This window comes from Suncus etruscus, chromosome 5 (genome assembly GCF_024139225.1).
Source record: "Suncus etruscus isolate mSunEtr1 chromosome 5, mSunEtr1.pri.cur, whole genome shotgun sequence".
In the NCBI taxonomy this organism is placed as follows: domain Eukaryota; kingdom Metazoa; phylum Chordata; class Mammalia; order Eulipotyphla; family Soricidae; genus Suncus; species Suncus etruscus.
The window spans coordinates 71,504,864-71,518,420 of NC_064852.1; the positions used below are offsets into that span (position 1 = coordinate 71,504,864).

Below are 13,557 nucleotides of genomic sequence, written 5' to 3' on the forward strand. Positions count from 1 at the left end.
TGATTCAGGATGGACCACAGTTAGATCCCCCATATGGTTCCCCAAGCGATTTCTGATCACAGAGCCAGGAGTAACCTCTGAGTGTCACCAGGTATGGCCACGAAACAAAACAAAAATCAAAACAAAAAAGAATAGGGATCAGAGGGCCAGAAAGATAGCATAGCGGCGGGTGTTGATCTTGTTTGTGACTGATTCAGGATGGATGGTGGTTCAAATCCCGGCACCTCATATGGTCCCCGAGTCAGCCAGGAGTGATTTCTGAGCTCAGAGCCAGAAGTAATTCCTGTTTGCCGCCAGGTGTGACCTAAAAAAAAAAAAGAAAAAGGGGATCAGATACAGTTGAATATTGAAGACAAGCATGTTCATTTGAGTATTAGGCAGAGGTGGGCACAGAACAGCAGGGATGGTGAGAGAAAAGGATGAGGCTGAGAGGGATGGACAGAGGGAGGAAGGAAAATTAAAGGCAGAGCTAGAGAGGAAGGTGGAGATGAAGGTGCTATGAGCTGCCATCCAAATATTCCGAACTTCAGATAAGAAAGACAAGAGAACTCAGGACACTAAACACACACCTAATCAGGCTCAGTCAAGTTACAGATCTAAAAGGCATTGGTGGACAAAACAAGTAGTGCTCTGTGTAGACACACAGAGATGCAGTGTGAATCCAGATATGTGACTGCAGACCTCAAGCTTAAAAAGGTTTCCTACTTACCCAAACCACCTGCTATAGGAGCCTTCTCCCAGGCTATATTCCCTCCACCCACTCCCCAAAGGCTCACCCAATACTGGTCTCTGTTTAGGCAGAGGCAGAAAAAATAAAGATCTAGCAAATGCTTCTACTTAGCACATAGTTAGGAGCTGCATGATAGATAAGCAATAAGGGTTCACATCTTGTTCCACAGGCTTCCTTCACCCAGAAGCAGGCAACAGCTCAGGCTGTGCGGGAGCAGGTGGTGGACACAGCACGCTTGCAATGGCCGATGCTCTTCTCCAGACTCTTTGAAGTTACCCCACTTTCTGGTAATAGGGCATGATGAGGGTAGAGGGAGGTGGGCTAGGCATACCTCTCTCCTGTCTTGAGGCCAGCTCTGGCTTCACTTCTCTGCCTCTTTACAACCAGGCCCCCGACTGCCTAAGACTCAGCTTATCTTGGCTGTTAACTGGAAGGGGTTGCATATCTTGGACCAGAGGGAAAAGTTGCTTCTAGAACTCTCTTTCTTAGAGGTCCTGAGTTTGATCGCCAACAGGTAGGCATTTGAACATGTCCTAAAACCTCTCCTATTTGAGAGCTCTGGGAAAGACAGGGACAAGGGAAGCACCTAGTGTTTGGGTGCCTGTCTAAGAATAGGGATCCCGGAGAGATAGCACAGCGGCATTTGCCTTGCAAGCAGCCGATCCAGGACCAAAGGTGGTTGGTTCGAATCCCGGTGTCCCATATGGTCCCCCGTGCCTGCCAGGAGCTATTTCTGAGCAGACAGCCAGGAGTAACCCCTGAGCACCGCTGGGTGTGGCCCCCCCCCAAAAAAAAAAGAATAGGGATAAGAATTTCCATGTCACTGTCACAGCTTCTGTTGCCTTAGGGCTGTACTGCCAGGTAAGGGCTGGGTCTACACATTCTGCAGTGCTTCTGACCTCCTTTTCATACCCAGGGTTGAAAAGATAGTACAGGCATTAAGGTTTTTTTTTTTTTTACCTTGTATGTGGCTGGTCTTAGTTCAATCTCTGGCAGAGTATATGACCCCCCTGAATACTGCCAGGAGTGACCCAGAACACAGAGCCGGGAATAAGACTCGAGTGTCACTTGGGGTTTCCTCATCATCCCATCAAATAAAACCAATAAAACCAGGGGAGGGGACCTGTAAGTTTGAAGCTTTTGGGGTACACATACATGCATAAGTTATTTTCTCCTTATGGATCAGAAGAGACCACATGACAGATACTGATTATCTGGAAGAGGGAAAGAGGAGAAGAGAAGGGCCTGGAGGTCTATAAGGAAGCCACCTCCACATCCTTGTGGGGGGACATTTCCTTGTGCACTACAGAGCTCCCATTAGTGACAGTATCAGAGTGCATGTGCTTCTGAGGATAATAATGAAGGGTATTTATGTCATGGTATCCTCCCAGTATTCCTGGTTTTATTCAGAGGAGGAAACAGAGGAGACAAAGACTGGGAAACTCATCTCAAGCTGGCTTAAATAGGTGCCTCTTTCCATCCTGTTCCTATGGAGGCCTGCATCTTTGCCTTCTTGTGTTCTACCCAGAGCTAACCCCCAGATAGACTTGACACTCATCACCTGGAGGCCCAAGGGCTCTGAGACCTGGCTATCATTTGCTCCTTGGACAGAGTTCCTGGCATTGGACAAACCTCGGAGCCTTCCCTGCTAGTGGCCACGGAGAAGCCCTGTGTTTCCCTGTTTTACCTAGATTGCCATACTCTTGAAGAGCAGTGGGTGCCCTGGAGAAGGAAGGGAAGAGAGCCCTCATGTTGTGCCTTTCATCCCCACAGGGAGACCCGGGAAGGACAGAGACTACTGATGTCCACGCTGCATGAAGAGGAGTATGATTTTGTGGCCCCTAGCTGTGTGGCCATTGCTGAGCTGGTGGCCTTGTTCCTTGAGGGCTTGAAGGAGAGGTCCGTGTTCACCATGGCTCTGCAGGACAGGAGTGCCTCAGGTGCCTAACAGGGTGGGGAATGTTTTGGGGGGAGGGGTCATTGGGGTCATTGGAGGCAGGTGCTAAGTGAGCAATCAACTGTTAATCTGGACCCCAGTATTCATTCTGACCTACAGCTGTGCCAGGAGAAAGTACTATTCCTCACCCCATTTTCAGATGAAAAGGGGATGCAGCTGGCACTGACCTGTGCTTTCCTCCTGCCAGTCTACCAGCTACTATCTTGTCTTATGCCAGGAGAGAGCTGGTCAGCACTCAGTCTGTTCACCAAGACTCTGTGCCTCTCCAGAGCCTCCAAAAATCTCACCACTATTCATTTTCCTAGTAGCCTTGGGCCCACTGATCTGTGCCTTAGTTTCCTTGTCTGTCAATGCCCCTGTGATTTTAGCCTAGCCTCTGGCCTCTGCAGAGCTCTCTGTACATTGGAATTTTTCAGATGATGCCACCCTCCTGCCATTCAAGAAGGGGGACCTGCTGATCCTGACTAAGAAGCAGGGGCTCCTTGTCTCTGAGAAGTGGACCCTTGCTCAGAATGACAGGACGGGCAAGAGTGGGCTAGTGCCCATGGCCTGCCTGTATGTCATCCCCACCATCACAAAGCCTTCAACACAGCTACTGGTAACTCACACTTTCCTGTCCTCTACCCAGTCACCTGCAATCACATAAGGGAATTGGTCTGGGATGGTAAGCCTGGAAAGACCACCGTGACCTCAGATTAGCTTTGTCAGCTTCATCTCACAACCGATGTCCTTTGGGCAAATTGCAATGCTCTGCAAAGCATGGCACAAGACTTAACACTAGGTGCTAAATAGTAGAGTAGTCCTTCCATTAACTTCTTTGGGAATGAATTCATTCTTTCTCTAGCTTCATCCTCATTTAAGCCCAATTTAGGGGGGATCCAAGGCTCCCTATACCCGAGAACTACCCCAACCCAGATTCCAAAACCAGCTGCATAAGTGATCAGGGAGACAGGTAGACGATATGCACCTATTTAGTGCCAGCTCTGTGCTTGGTGCCCAAACAGAGGAAGGAGCATGTAGTGACTCTCCTTTAAGAGACATTTGATTCACCAAGTGGTGATGATGGTGTGATGCTGAGTAAATCAAGTGCCACCTAGAGGCAGTGCTGGATGGTAGGGACAACTTATAGGTCTTCAGAGCTTACCTTGTCTGGGAAGGTGTCCCCATGGGTGTACTGAGGTGGTGGGAGATGAGGTTGGCAGGACCAAGGGGAGATATGACCTTGAGGAAATATGCCCCAGGGCAGGATGCTCTGATAGGCTTGAAAGACACTCCTAAGAGAAAGGAGGCAACTCAGAGAAGTTGAGTTATGAGCCCTGAGACACACATCTGCTTTTGGCATGGGAAGGGACCCCAGGCCAGGAAGAGCCAAGGAGAAGGTCTTTCTGGGCAGTGTCTTCAGGCCTCACAGACCTATGCCCCCACTGCAGAGTTTATTGGCTATGTCACCTGAGAAGAGGAAGTTGGCAGTCCAGGAGGGCCGGCCCAGAGAGCCACTGTCTGAGGAGGATCTCAAGGAGAAGCCATACACACTGGAAGAATATTCTTATGAGTATTTTAGGTACCACACATGCACCGACCTCTCTGGGCCTGGTCCCCACAGCTCATCCTGTGCTTCACCATCCCACCCCCACCCTGAAGTCAGGTTCCCACTTTCCCAACTTTCATTCTCCCTGAGGTTGGGGACATGGGAGGTTGGTCTAGGCCACTCACCCACCCTGTAGTTAGGTGGTGAAGGGAAAAAAGGGGCAGCAGGTATGAGGCAGATGTGAGCAAATCTTCCCAGCAACCTCTCTCCCTGACAGGGCCCTGGAGAAGGAGTCAGTGAGCAGAGCTGTGCTTCCAGGGGCCCGGGTCAGGGGCCACCTGTGGGCTCACTCTTCTGAGCCATTGCGGCAGCCTTTGCTCAAACGTGTGCACGCCAACCCTGAGCTGCGGGACATCGCCTGTCAGATCTTCATCGATATCCTTTCCCAGCTTGCTATCCTGATGGCCCTGGGCCACATGTCTCCTTGTGGTCAGGGTCAGGATTCCTAGAGCTGGGCCAATGTTCTGCTCACTTCAGGGGGTGATGTAGGCTGAGAAGAGGGGTTGGGATTTGAGGGGTGGCAGCCTCTCAGGCACGTGTTTTCTTTCTTTAAAATTTTTTTTATTTTAAATATTTTATTTAAACACCTTGTTTACAAACATGATTGTGATTGAGTTTCAGGCATGCAAAGAATACCCCCATCACCAGTGCAACATTCCCATCACCAATGTCACAAATATCCCTCCTCCCCACCTCACCCCCGCTAGTACTCTAGACAGGCTTTCTATTTCTCTCATATATTCTCTTTGTTAGAATAGTTCTCAATGTAGTTATTTTTCTAACTAAACTCATCACTCTTTGTGGTGAACTTCATGTCGTGAGCTGGAACTTCCAGCCCTTCTCTCTTTTGTCTCTGAAAATTATTGCAAGAGTGTCTTTCATTTTTCTTAAAACCCATAGATGAGTGAGACCATTCTGCATCTTTCTCTCTCTCTCTGATTTATTTTGCTCAGCATAATAGATTCCATGTACATCTATGTATAGGAAAATTTCATGACTTCATCTCTTCTGACGACTGCATAATATTCCATTGTATATATGTACCACAGTTTCCCTAGCCATTCATCTGTTGAGGGGCATCTTGGTTGTTTCCAGAGTCTTGCTATGGTAAATAGTGCTGCAATGAATATAGGTATAAGGAAGGGATTTTTGTATTGTATTTTTGTTCCTAGGGTATATTCCTAGGAGTGATATAGCTGGATCATATGGGAGCTTAATTTCCAGGTTTTGGAGGAATCTCCATATCACTTTCCATAAAGGTTGGACTAGACGGCATTCCCACCAGCAGTGGATAAGAGTTCTTTCTCTCCACATCCCCACCAGCACTGCTTGTTCTCATTCTTTGTCATGTGAGGCACACTTTTTCTTTAACGATTATACCGATCCTCAGATACATGGGTGATTACCCTGCACGACAGGCCTGGACCTCCCTATACCTCAGTGACCAGATCTTCTCCTTTGCCCTTAAAGACACAGCCCTTCAGGACGAAGTCTACTGCCAGATACTGAAGCAACTGACAAACAACAACTCAGGGTCTGCTGGGGATCAGAGAGGGAATGGGAGGGAGTGTCCCAGCTCTGTGCCCAGATCCCACTCACTCCTCAAACCAGGCCCACTGCCAGGGAAGGTGGCAGACAGGTTTTCCACAACAGCTGGAGGAAGAGCTGGGACCTTCTGACTATTGGCAGTGCTTAGAGCTGTGCTGGGACCTGTGGGTCCCACTTGCTTTTACTGGGATCCAGGCAGATCCTGGCATCTCATATACAAGATGGGCATGATGGTGCCATGAGCCCAGGGCATGGTATGAAGTTTTTTGGGGAAATGTGTGGGCTTTCTGGCTCACAGTGCACACTGGCCTCCTGCCCCTCTCCCCAAGATGCCTGGCTGAGCTGAGGGGTCCTTTCTTGGCTGACAGGCACTGACTCTATCCTGGCCTCACAGGTACAGTGAAGAGCGGGGCTGGCAGCTGCTGTGGCTCTGCACAGGCCTCTTTGCACCTGGTAAGACATTGCTGCCTCATGTTCAGAAGTTCATAGATACACGAAGGAGAAAGTCACTGGCCCCTGACTGTAGTCGCCGGATCCAGAGGGTCTTGCGGTAAGTCTTCCAGCTCCCATGTTCCTGGGAGCATTGTTCAGGTGGCAGTGTTGGGGGATATTGAGGAAGTAGCTTGGGAATCCAGTAATTCATGCTCCATGAGGATCTTAACCAGCGGGACTAGACAGTGGCCTGTTCTGAAGCTGCAGCCATTTAAGCAAAGGGAGAGATTGTGAACAATCATTGGAAGCTTCTGGCTGGCACATTCACAGAGAAAAGCTCTTCTTGCCCAATGGCTGTTTGCTTAGGCAATGGAGAGAGCTGCCTAGAGGTCTCAGTGGATGACCTCTAGTTCCCAAAGCTCCCCAACTCCTTAGAGGCTCAGTAAAAAAATGCAGCCTGCCAGGCCATGTGCTATCTTTCCATCCAAAACTCACTCTCAGCTCTTCCCTTGCTTTATCTGTGGCCCCTGTGCTGCCTTTCCTGAGCATGGCATCAATGGCTATCTATGGAAATTGAAGTGGGTAGTGAAAGTGGCTGTAACAATGAGTGTCATTATGGTGCCCCCAGAGATGTCCTGCCAGTATTCCTAACTCTTACTCCAAGTCCCTGTCCCGTGAGAACAAGAACATGTATGCCCCACCCACCTGCACCCCACCCAGAAGGCCCTGAACAACTGGGTTCCCTATTTAGGAGTGTCCCAGGCTTCCGTGGCCTCTTTGGAAAATGTTGAGCACTTTCTCTAGTTCAGACACTGAGCATCTGGGCAGGGTCACCTACTGCTTGTTTGTTCTGAGCCTATGTCAGGGTTTGGAACCTACTTGGAGGCTAGTAGTTTGACTTGAAGAGGGAGGCACAGCACTTACTTTCCTGCTCTAGGTTAGGGGTGCGGAAGCAGCCCCCACACCAGGTGGAGGTGGAAGCCATGGAGAAGAACGTCACCCGCATCTGCCATAAGATTTTCCTTCCTAATGACACTAATGAGGTAAGTCCTTAGCACTCTGGCCAGTGATTTAAAACAAGGCTTTTCCTTGTCTGTCTGTCTCCAGACAGAGCAGGTGTTCACCTAGACCCTCTTCTGCACTCCCTACCTCTGCTTCTTATCCCTCCTCGGTGCCTCTCAAATATTTGTTACCTCACAAACATGCACAGAGCCTTCAGATGCTATAGGCTGGGTCAGGGGAAGTCATCTGAGGGGAAGTTGCTAATACAATGGGGTGCTGGCCTCAGAGGTGGGGTTCATTCTAGGAAGAGGCCTTGCTGGAAATATGGGCAGTAAAACTGAGTGTTAGGGATGAGCTGGCTGCCAAGGCAGTGGGAGGGACAGGTGGAGGCAGGAGGCTGCCAGGACCTGTAGTGGTATCCTGACTGCAGTGGAGCTCAGGCTCAAGAGGCAGCTTACACGATGCCACCCCTCAGCCTTCCCTTCTTGGACATATTGGGCCCTTCCAGCCTTAGAAAAACCAAATCAAAAAGTTCCTACAGTCTGCCTATGCCTGGCTCTGAGACTAAGTTCAGAACTCCTTGCTTCTTTTTCTATTTGCCTGAACTTTTGCTGCATCTATGCAAAACACTGCCACCCCTGTTTTTCTTCTTTTTTTATTTTTTATCAATAGTTTGTTTGTTTGTTTTTTGGGGGCCACACCCAGTATTGCTCAGGCGTTACTCCTGGCTATTCGCTCAGATATCACTCCTGGCTTGGGGGACCATATGGGATGCCAGGGGATCGAACTGCAGTCTGTCCTCTACTGCGCCGCTGCTCCAGCCCGTTTTTTCTCCTGTTTTTAGATTTTTTTTTTTTTTTTTTTTAGTTTTTGGGTCACACTGGTGGTGCTCAGGGGTTATTTCTGGCTGTGTGCTCAGAAATCGCCCCTGCAAGTCATGGGGCATTATATGGGATGCCGGGATTCAAACCACCATCCATCCTGGATCTGCTGCATGGAAGGCAAATGTCCTACCGCCAGGCTATCTCTCCGGCCCTTTTCTTTTTTTTTTTTTATCTTTTAAATAGCACTCCTGCCTTTTGCATAGAAATTTAGAGCACAGATTACTTTGTTTTACCTGTGCATTTTTCTATATTTCTGCATTTTTCTATAAATTTAAGAAGAAAAGAAAAAAAGAAAGAATGGGGTCAGGAGCCACATGGTCTCAGGTGCATTAGTGGAGGAATAAAAAACAAAACTAAATATCCAAGCCAAAGTCAACTACAATAGAATCAAGATACCTTAACTTTAACAATCTAAACTTAAATGGGCTTATTATACTGGCAGGCCAGGGGGGCAAGGATGGTGGTATAGGATGCACTCTGGGAACATTGGTGGAAGAAGGTCAACACTGGTGGTGGAATGGCCCTGATTCACTATATATCTGAAATTCAAATATGAAGGACTTTGTAGATCACAATGGTTTCAATTAAAAAAAAAGTCCTAGCCTCTTGGACTCTAGAAATAGTGAATATAAGATATGGGAACATCTGTCCTGCTTTTGAGAGCAAATGCTAGATCTTCTCAGGACAGGGCCCAGCCAGCCTCTGTTGAATGTAGGACCTCCATGTCAGGAGTTGGGGGGTTACTACAGGTAACATGATCCTGAGACATTGCCTTGCTGCCTTTGTACCTAGATGCTGGAAATTGGTAGCAGCACACGGGTCCGAGAAGTGTGTGAGAACGTTGCCAGCCGGCTGAAGCTGGGCTCCTGGGATGGCTGCAGCCTCTTTATCAAGATTGCTGACAAGGTGCTGGTGGGCAGGAGCCACAGGCTAGGGGATGTGGGTGGGTCTGAGGCAGTTCAGGTGAGGGTGGTCCAGGGGCAGGGTGGCAGGCTGATCCGTGAAACACCCACCCTGGTCTTCTCAACTTTAGAGGACACTCTAGATGAGGAAGAAATTCCTCATCTGCCAGTCCTCTTAAGCCTTTCTACTTACTTTATATTCCCTAGGTCATCAGCCAGAAGGAAGGAGATTTCTTCTTTGACTCCTTGCGAACCATAACGGATTGGGTGAAGAAAAACAAGCCCCAGAAAGAAGGTAATGTTATCATAGAGAGAGGGTATAGATCAGGGAGATGACTGGGAAGATAAGGAAGGAGGATGTGGTAGGGACAGCGACTTGCTGTCTCCTGTCTAGTCAGAAGGCTGGAACCTCAAGAATGAGCATAGCTCATTCATTCACTAATTCATTCATTCATTTACTAATTCATTCACTAATTCATTTACTCACTCATTTATTTACTCACACATTCATTCACTCACTCATTCACTCAATTATTCATTTGTTCATTCCCTTTTGTGCCCCTTGCTCATGGCCATGACCAGGCCTGGAGCCAGGTGGTATGGTCACAGTCCTGAAAGCTCCATGACTTAGATAGGGGATAGGGACAGAACATGTAGACAGTCCTGGGGCAGAGGTGAGACTAGAGGGTCAGACAAAGTGGGCAATGGGGCCTGATGTCTAGAGATGTCTGAATACAGTTCTGGAAATAGAGAATAGAATACTCCAGGAGTGTTCTTTTTTTTTAAAACTTTACTTATTGATTGATTGATTGGTTTTGGGGCCACAACCGGTGGCAATCAGGGGTTATTCCTGGCTCTGCACTCAAAAATCACCCTGGCAGGCTGCAGGACCATATGGAATATTCCATATTCCATACCAGGAATCGAACCAGATCCCTCCCCAATTGGCCGCATCCAAGGCAAATGTCCCACTGCTGTGCTATCTCTCCAGCCCCTCCATGAGTGTTCTTGATGGCTGAGAAGTTGAAGGTGACAGGGAGGAAGGGTTGCAGATTTCTCAGTAGGAGGGGAGGCAGCAGAGCAAGCATAGCAGGGTTGTGCAGGTAGCAAGGCCACAGAACCTGGAATAAGCTGGGCAGTTTTCAGGATGTTTCTGTTCTCACCCTGCCCCTGTAGGAGCCCCCATAACACTGCCCTATCAGGTGTTTTTTATGCGGAAACTGTGGTTCAACATGACACCAGGAAAAGATGTGAATGCAGACACCATTCTCCATTACCACCAGGTATCCCAAGCAAGCTACCTTGGGGGAGCATTTGGTCTTCTCTCAACCACACCACAACACCCCTGAGAGGTGGGAATGAGTGTGTGGGTAGGTTCAGCCACCTTACTTAAGGCATGTAGTCCATGTTCAGGGACAAACCCAGCCCGGACAGTGTTAGAGGTGAAGCAGAAGGATGGCTGGAGACAGAGAGGCTGTGGCCTCAGCTATAGTGTGCTGGAGGGGAGAGTGGAGATAGAGGGCAATAGCCCTGTAGTATGACTGAATTCAGGGTTCTCTAATTGTTGGGGTCCAGGTGGGGAGTTGCTCCTTCTACCACAAATCTTTCTTCCAGGGTGTTGACTGTTTGCCAGCCAACATTCTAGTTGACCCTGGTTGAACCTAGTTGCTCCCTGAGCTCAAAGTGGAGTAAACCCGATGACTGAACACCAGTGTGTCTGTTACTCAGGAGCTGCCCAAGTACCTGCGTGGTTTCCACAAGTGTTCTCGAGAGGATGTGCTTCATCTGGCAGGCCTCATCTACAAAGCCCAGTTTGGCAATGACCGTACCCATTTAGCTAGTATCCCCAAGCTTCTAAGAGAAGTGGTGCCAGAGAACCTCACACGCCTCATGTCCTCGGATGAATGGAAGAAGGTCATTGGCAGCGGCTAGGGAGGGGCCATTTGGGTGCTTGGTGCTGACTCAGGAGCCCCCCTCCTTGGTACAGAGGGTGGGCTGGATGTGGTCCACCCTGCTTTCCCCACTTCTCACTCCTCCCCACTCCCCTCTCCCAGGCCAGAAGACATGCTCAGTTCTTAATTGTTCTCCAAGGCTGGTCTCAGGTCCTTGCATGGCCCACTTGGTAGGGTAGAGTGGCCCCAACAAACCCTCACTGGCTCTTCTCTCCCTTAGAGCATCCTGCTGGCCTGTGACAAGCACAAGGACAAGACAGTGGAGGAAGCCAAAGTGGCCTTCTTGAAGTGGGTCAGCCGGTGGCCCACCTTCGGGTCAGCCTTCTTCGAGGTCAAGGTAAGCTTTATCTAGTTAGGCACCATCCAGCTCTGGCCTAGAGACCAAGTTTCTCCCTAAAGTGGCATCTCAGAGCAGAACTGGCTCTATGTTTGGAAGGAGAAGTGTGTGTGTGTGTGTGTGTGTGTGTGTGTGTGTGTGTGTGTGTACATGTACTTGTTCAATGTGCTTGCGCACATATCACACATGCACCCATGTGTGATATACCTCAGGGAAGTGATCCTTGATCTCTGATCTGGGCTGTGACCTCAATGTTCTCCTCTCCAGCAAACCTCAGAGCCCTCCTATCCAGATATCATTCTCATTGCCATCAACCGGCATGGAGTTCTTCTCATCCACCCGAAGACCAAGGTAGCAGAGAGGGGCTGGAGAGATAGCATGGAGGTAAAGCGTTTGCCTTTCATGCAAGAGGTCATCGGTTCGAATCCCAGCGTCCCATATGGTCCCCTGTGCCTGCCAGGAGCAATTTCTGAGCATGGAGCCAGGAGTAACCCCTGAGCACTGCCGGGTGTGACCCAAAAACCACAAAAAAAAAAAAAAAAAAAAAAAAAAAAAAAGGTAGCAGAGGGACCCAGCCTACTATTTCCTGCAGGGTGTACACCCATAGATCCTGGGCCCCTGGGGACCCAGGTAGCAGCTTAGACACAGGAGCCCTAGGTCCTTTGTTGGCTCCTCCCACCTCCCTGTTCTCTCTGCAGGAGCTGCTCACTACCTACCCCTTCACCAAAATTGCCAACTGGAGCAGCGGCAGTACATACTTCCACATGGCTCTGGACTCCTTGGGCCGTGGCAACCGCCTGCTGTGTGAGACCTCCTTGGTGAGTCCCCAGTTCTCCTGGCACAGATATAAAGCTATAATGCAGGGGGCTGGGCTTCTTCACCTGGGTCCTCATTGCCTCCAACCACTTCCAGGTGCTTGGCTGGGCACCAACAGGGTGGGCAAGTCTAGGCTGGGCCAGTCAAGGGGCCTTGGAGATCGAGGTCCTAGCAGCAGAAACCTCCCTTTCTTGCTGCCCACTGGGTCCCTGGCATAGAATTAAGTACCACCTATCCCTGTATCCCCACCTCACAGCCTGACCCCTCCCATTTCCACTGTCCAGGGCTACAAGATGGATGACCTATTGACCTCCTACGTGCAGCAGCTTCTGAGCACTGTGAACAAGCAGCGGGGATCCCGTGTCCCGGCCCTCACCAATCCCTAACACTGAGGTCCCTTTGCTTACTGTCAGCCCTCCAAACCTGAGGATCCAGAATCCCTGAGGAGGGTAGGGTTTCCCTTGTGCATGTCCTACTCTCTTGGAGATCTCCCATCCTCCACATTCCTAGGAAACTATTTTCCACTAAGTGCCAACCATGGAGGCCAGGAGAGAAGCTGGGAACAGGGAGATGCTGAGAGAACCTCCTTCATGAATATTCAATAAATGCCTACAGAGCAACAGTTGGTGTATCTGTGAGTGGGGCCTGTCAGCAGAGGACAGGAGGTAGCAACTTCACAGACAGCAGAGGCAAGACGACTGTCTTCAGGGGATAAGTCAGTTTCTCTGTGCCTCTTCCTTTTCTCAGACAGTAGATTCTTCCTGGAAGACTCCTGTACATGCATTCCTCTTTCTTGCCAGGTTCTGGAACTCACAGCCCAGATACGGAAGACCCTGAGACATAGGATCTGGGTTTCACTTTCCGTTCCCAGGTCCTTGTCCATGTTTTGGGGGGTGAGGAGTGAGACCAGTCTGAGCCAACAGAGGCATGGTTAGGTACCAGAAAGGACTGGGGTGGTAACTGTAGGTGTCCTCTGTGACCTGGACAACTCAGGAGTGATAGGATTGAGAGGTCAGGTGCAGGCACAAATCAGTGGCAGTTTTCGGCCACTGCCTGGCTCAAGCCAGCCTCTACTCACATACACTCTATTGGTGCAAAGTCTCTGCTACCGAGGCTCACCCTCAAGGACTGACAGTCTTATTGGGGGCTGCACCAAACTTTGACCCACCATATCAGCCTCAGTGAATCAAGGGATTTTGTCTGAATTTGTTTCTGACCTTGTTTCCACAGAACAACTGTTCCCAGACTGGCAACTGTCTTTCTTCATGTTTAGTGCCTCCCAGTAGTGTGTCTACTGTAATAGTGTGGTCCCAGGCCCACCTCCTTACCCTCCCTCACAAACTGGGCAGGCCTCATGGTTGGTTGTGTCAATAAGGCTTCATTCATTTGTTTTTCAAGTGCAAGTCCCA

The 13,557-nt window shown here is 49.5% G+C and overlaps 1 protein-coding gene across 1 annotated transcript in view; it reads left to right on the forward strand.

Annotated features, from left to right (window-relative positions):
• MYO7B (myosin VIIB) overlaps positions 1-12,534 on the forward strand; it is a 74,313-nt gene extending 61,779 nt beyond the window's left edge. The window contains exons 30-47 of the mRNA XM_049773093.1: positions 900-1,017; positions 1,118-1,244; positions 1,968-1,981; positions 2,518-2,670; positions 3,104-3,285; positions 4,118-4,248; positions 4,493-4,650; positions 5,656-5,809; positions 6,218-6,373; positions 7,193-7,298; positions 8,934-9,047; positions 9,251-9,338; positions 10,220-10,326; positions 10,772-10,957; positions 11,216-11,332; positions 11,600-11,683; positions 12,031-12,150; positions 12,433-12,534. Coding sequence (XP_049629050.1) covers positions 900-1,017; positions 1,118-1,244; positions 1,968-1,981; positions 2,518-2,670; positions 3,104-3,285; positions 4,118-4,248; positions 4,493-4,650; positions 5,656-5,809; positions 6,218-6,373; positions 7,193-7,298; positions 8,934-9,047; positions 9,251-9,338; positions 10,220-10,326; positions 10,772-10,957; positions 11,216-11,332; positions 11,600-11,683; positions 12,031-12,150; positions 12,433-12,534 — 2,217 coding nt within the window. The remainder of the gene's footprint in view (positions 1-899; positions 1,018-1,117; positions 1,245-1,967; positions 1,982-2,517; positions 2,671-3,103; positions 3,286-4,117; positions 4,249-4,492; positions 4,651-5,655; positions 5,810-6,217; positions 6,374-7,192; positions 7,299-8,933; positions 9,048-9,250; positions 9,339-10,219; positions 10,327-10,771; positions 10,958-11,215; positions 11,333-11,599; positions 11,684-12,030; positions 12,151-12,432) is intronic.
• The last annotated feature ends 1,023 nt before the right edge of the window (positions 12,535-13,557 follow it).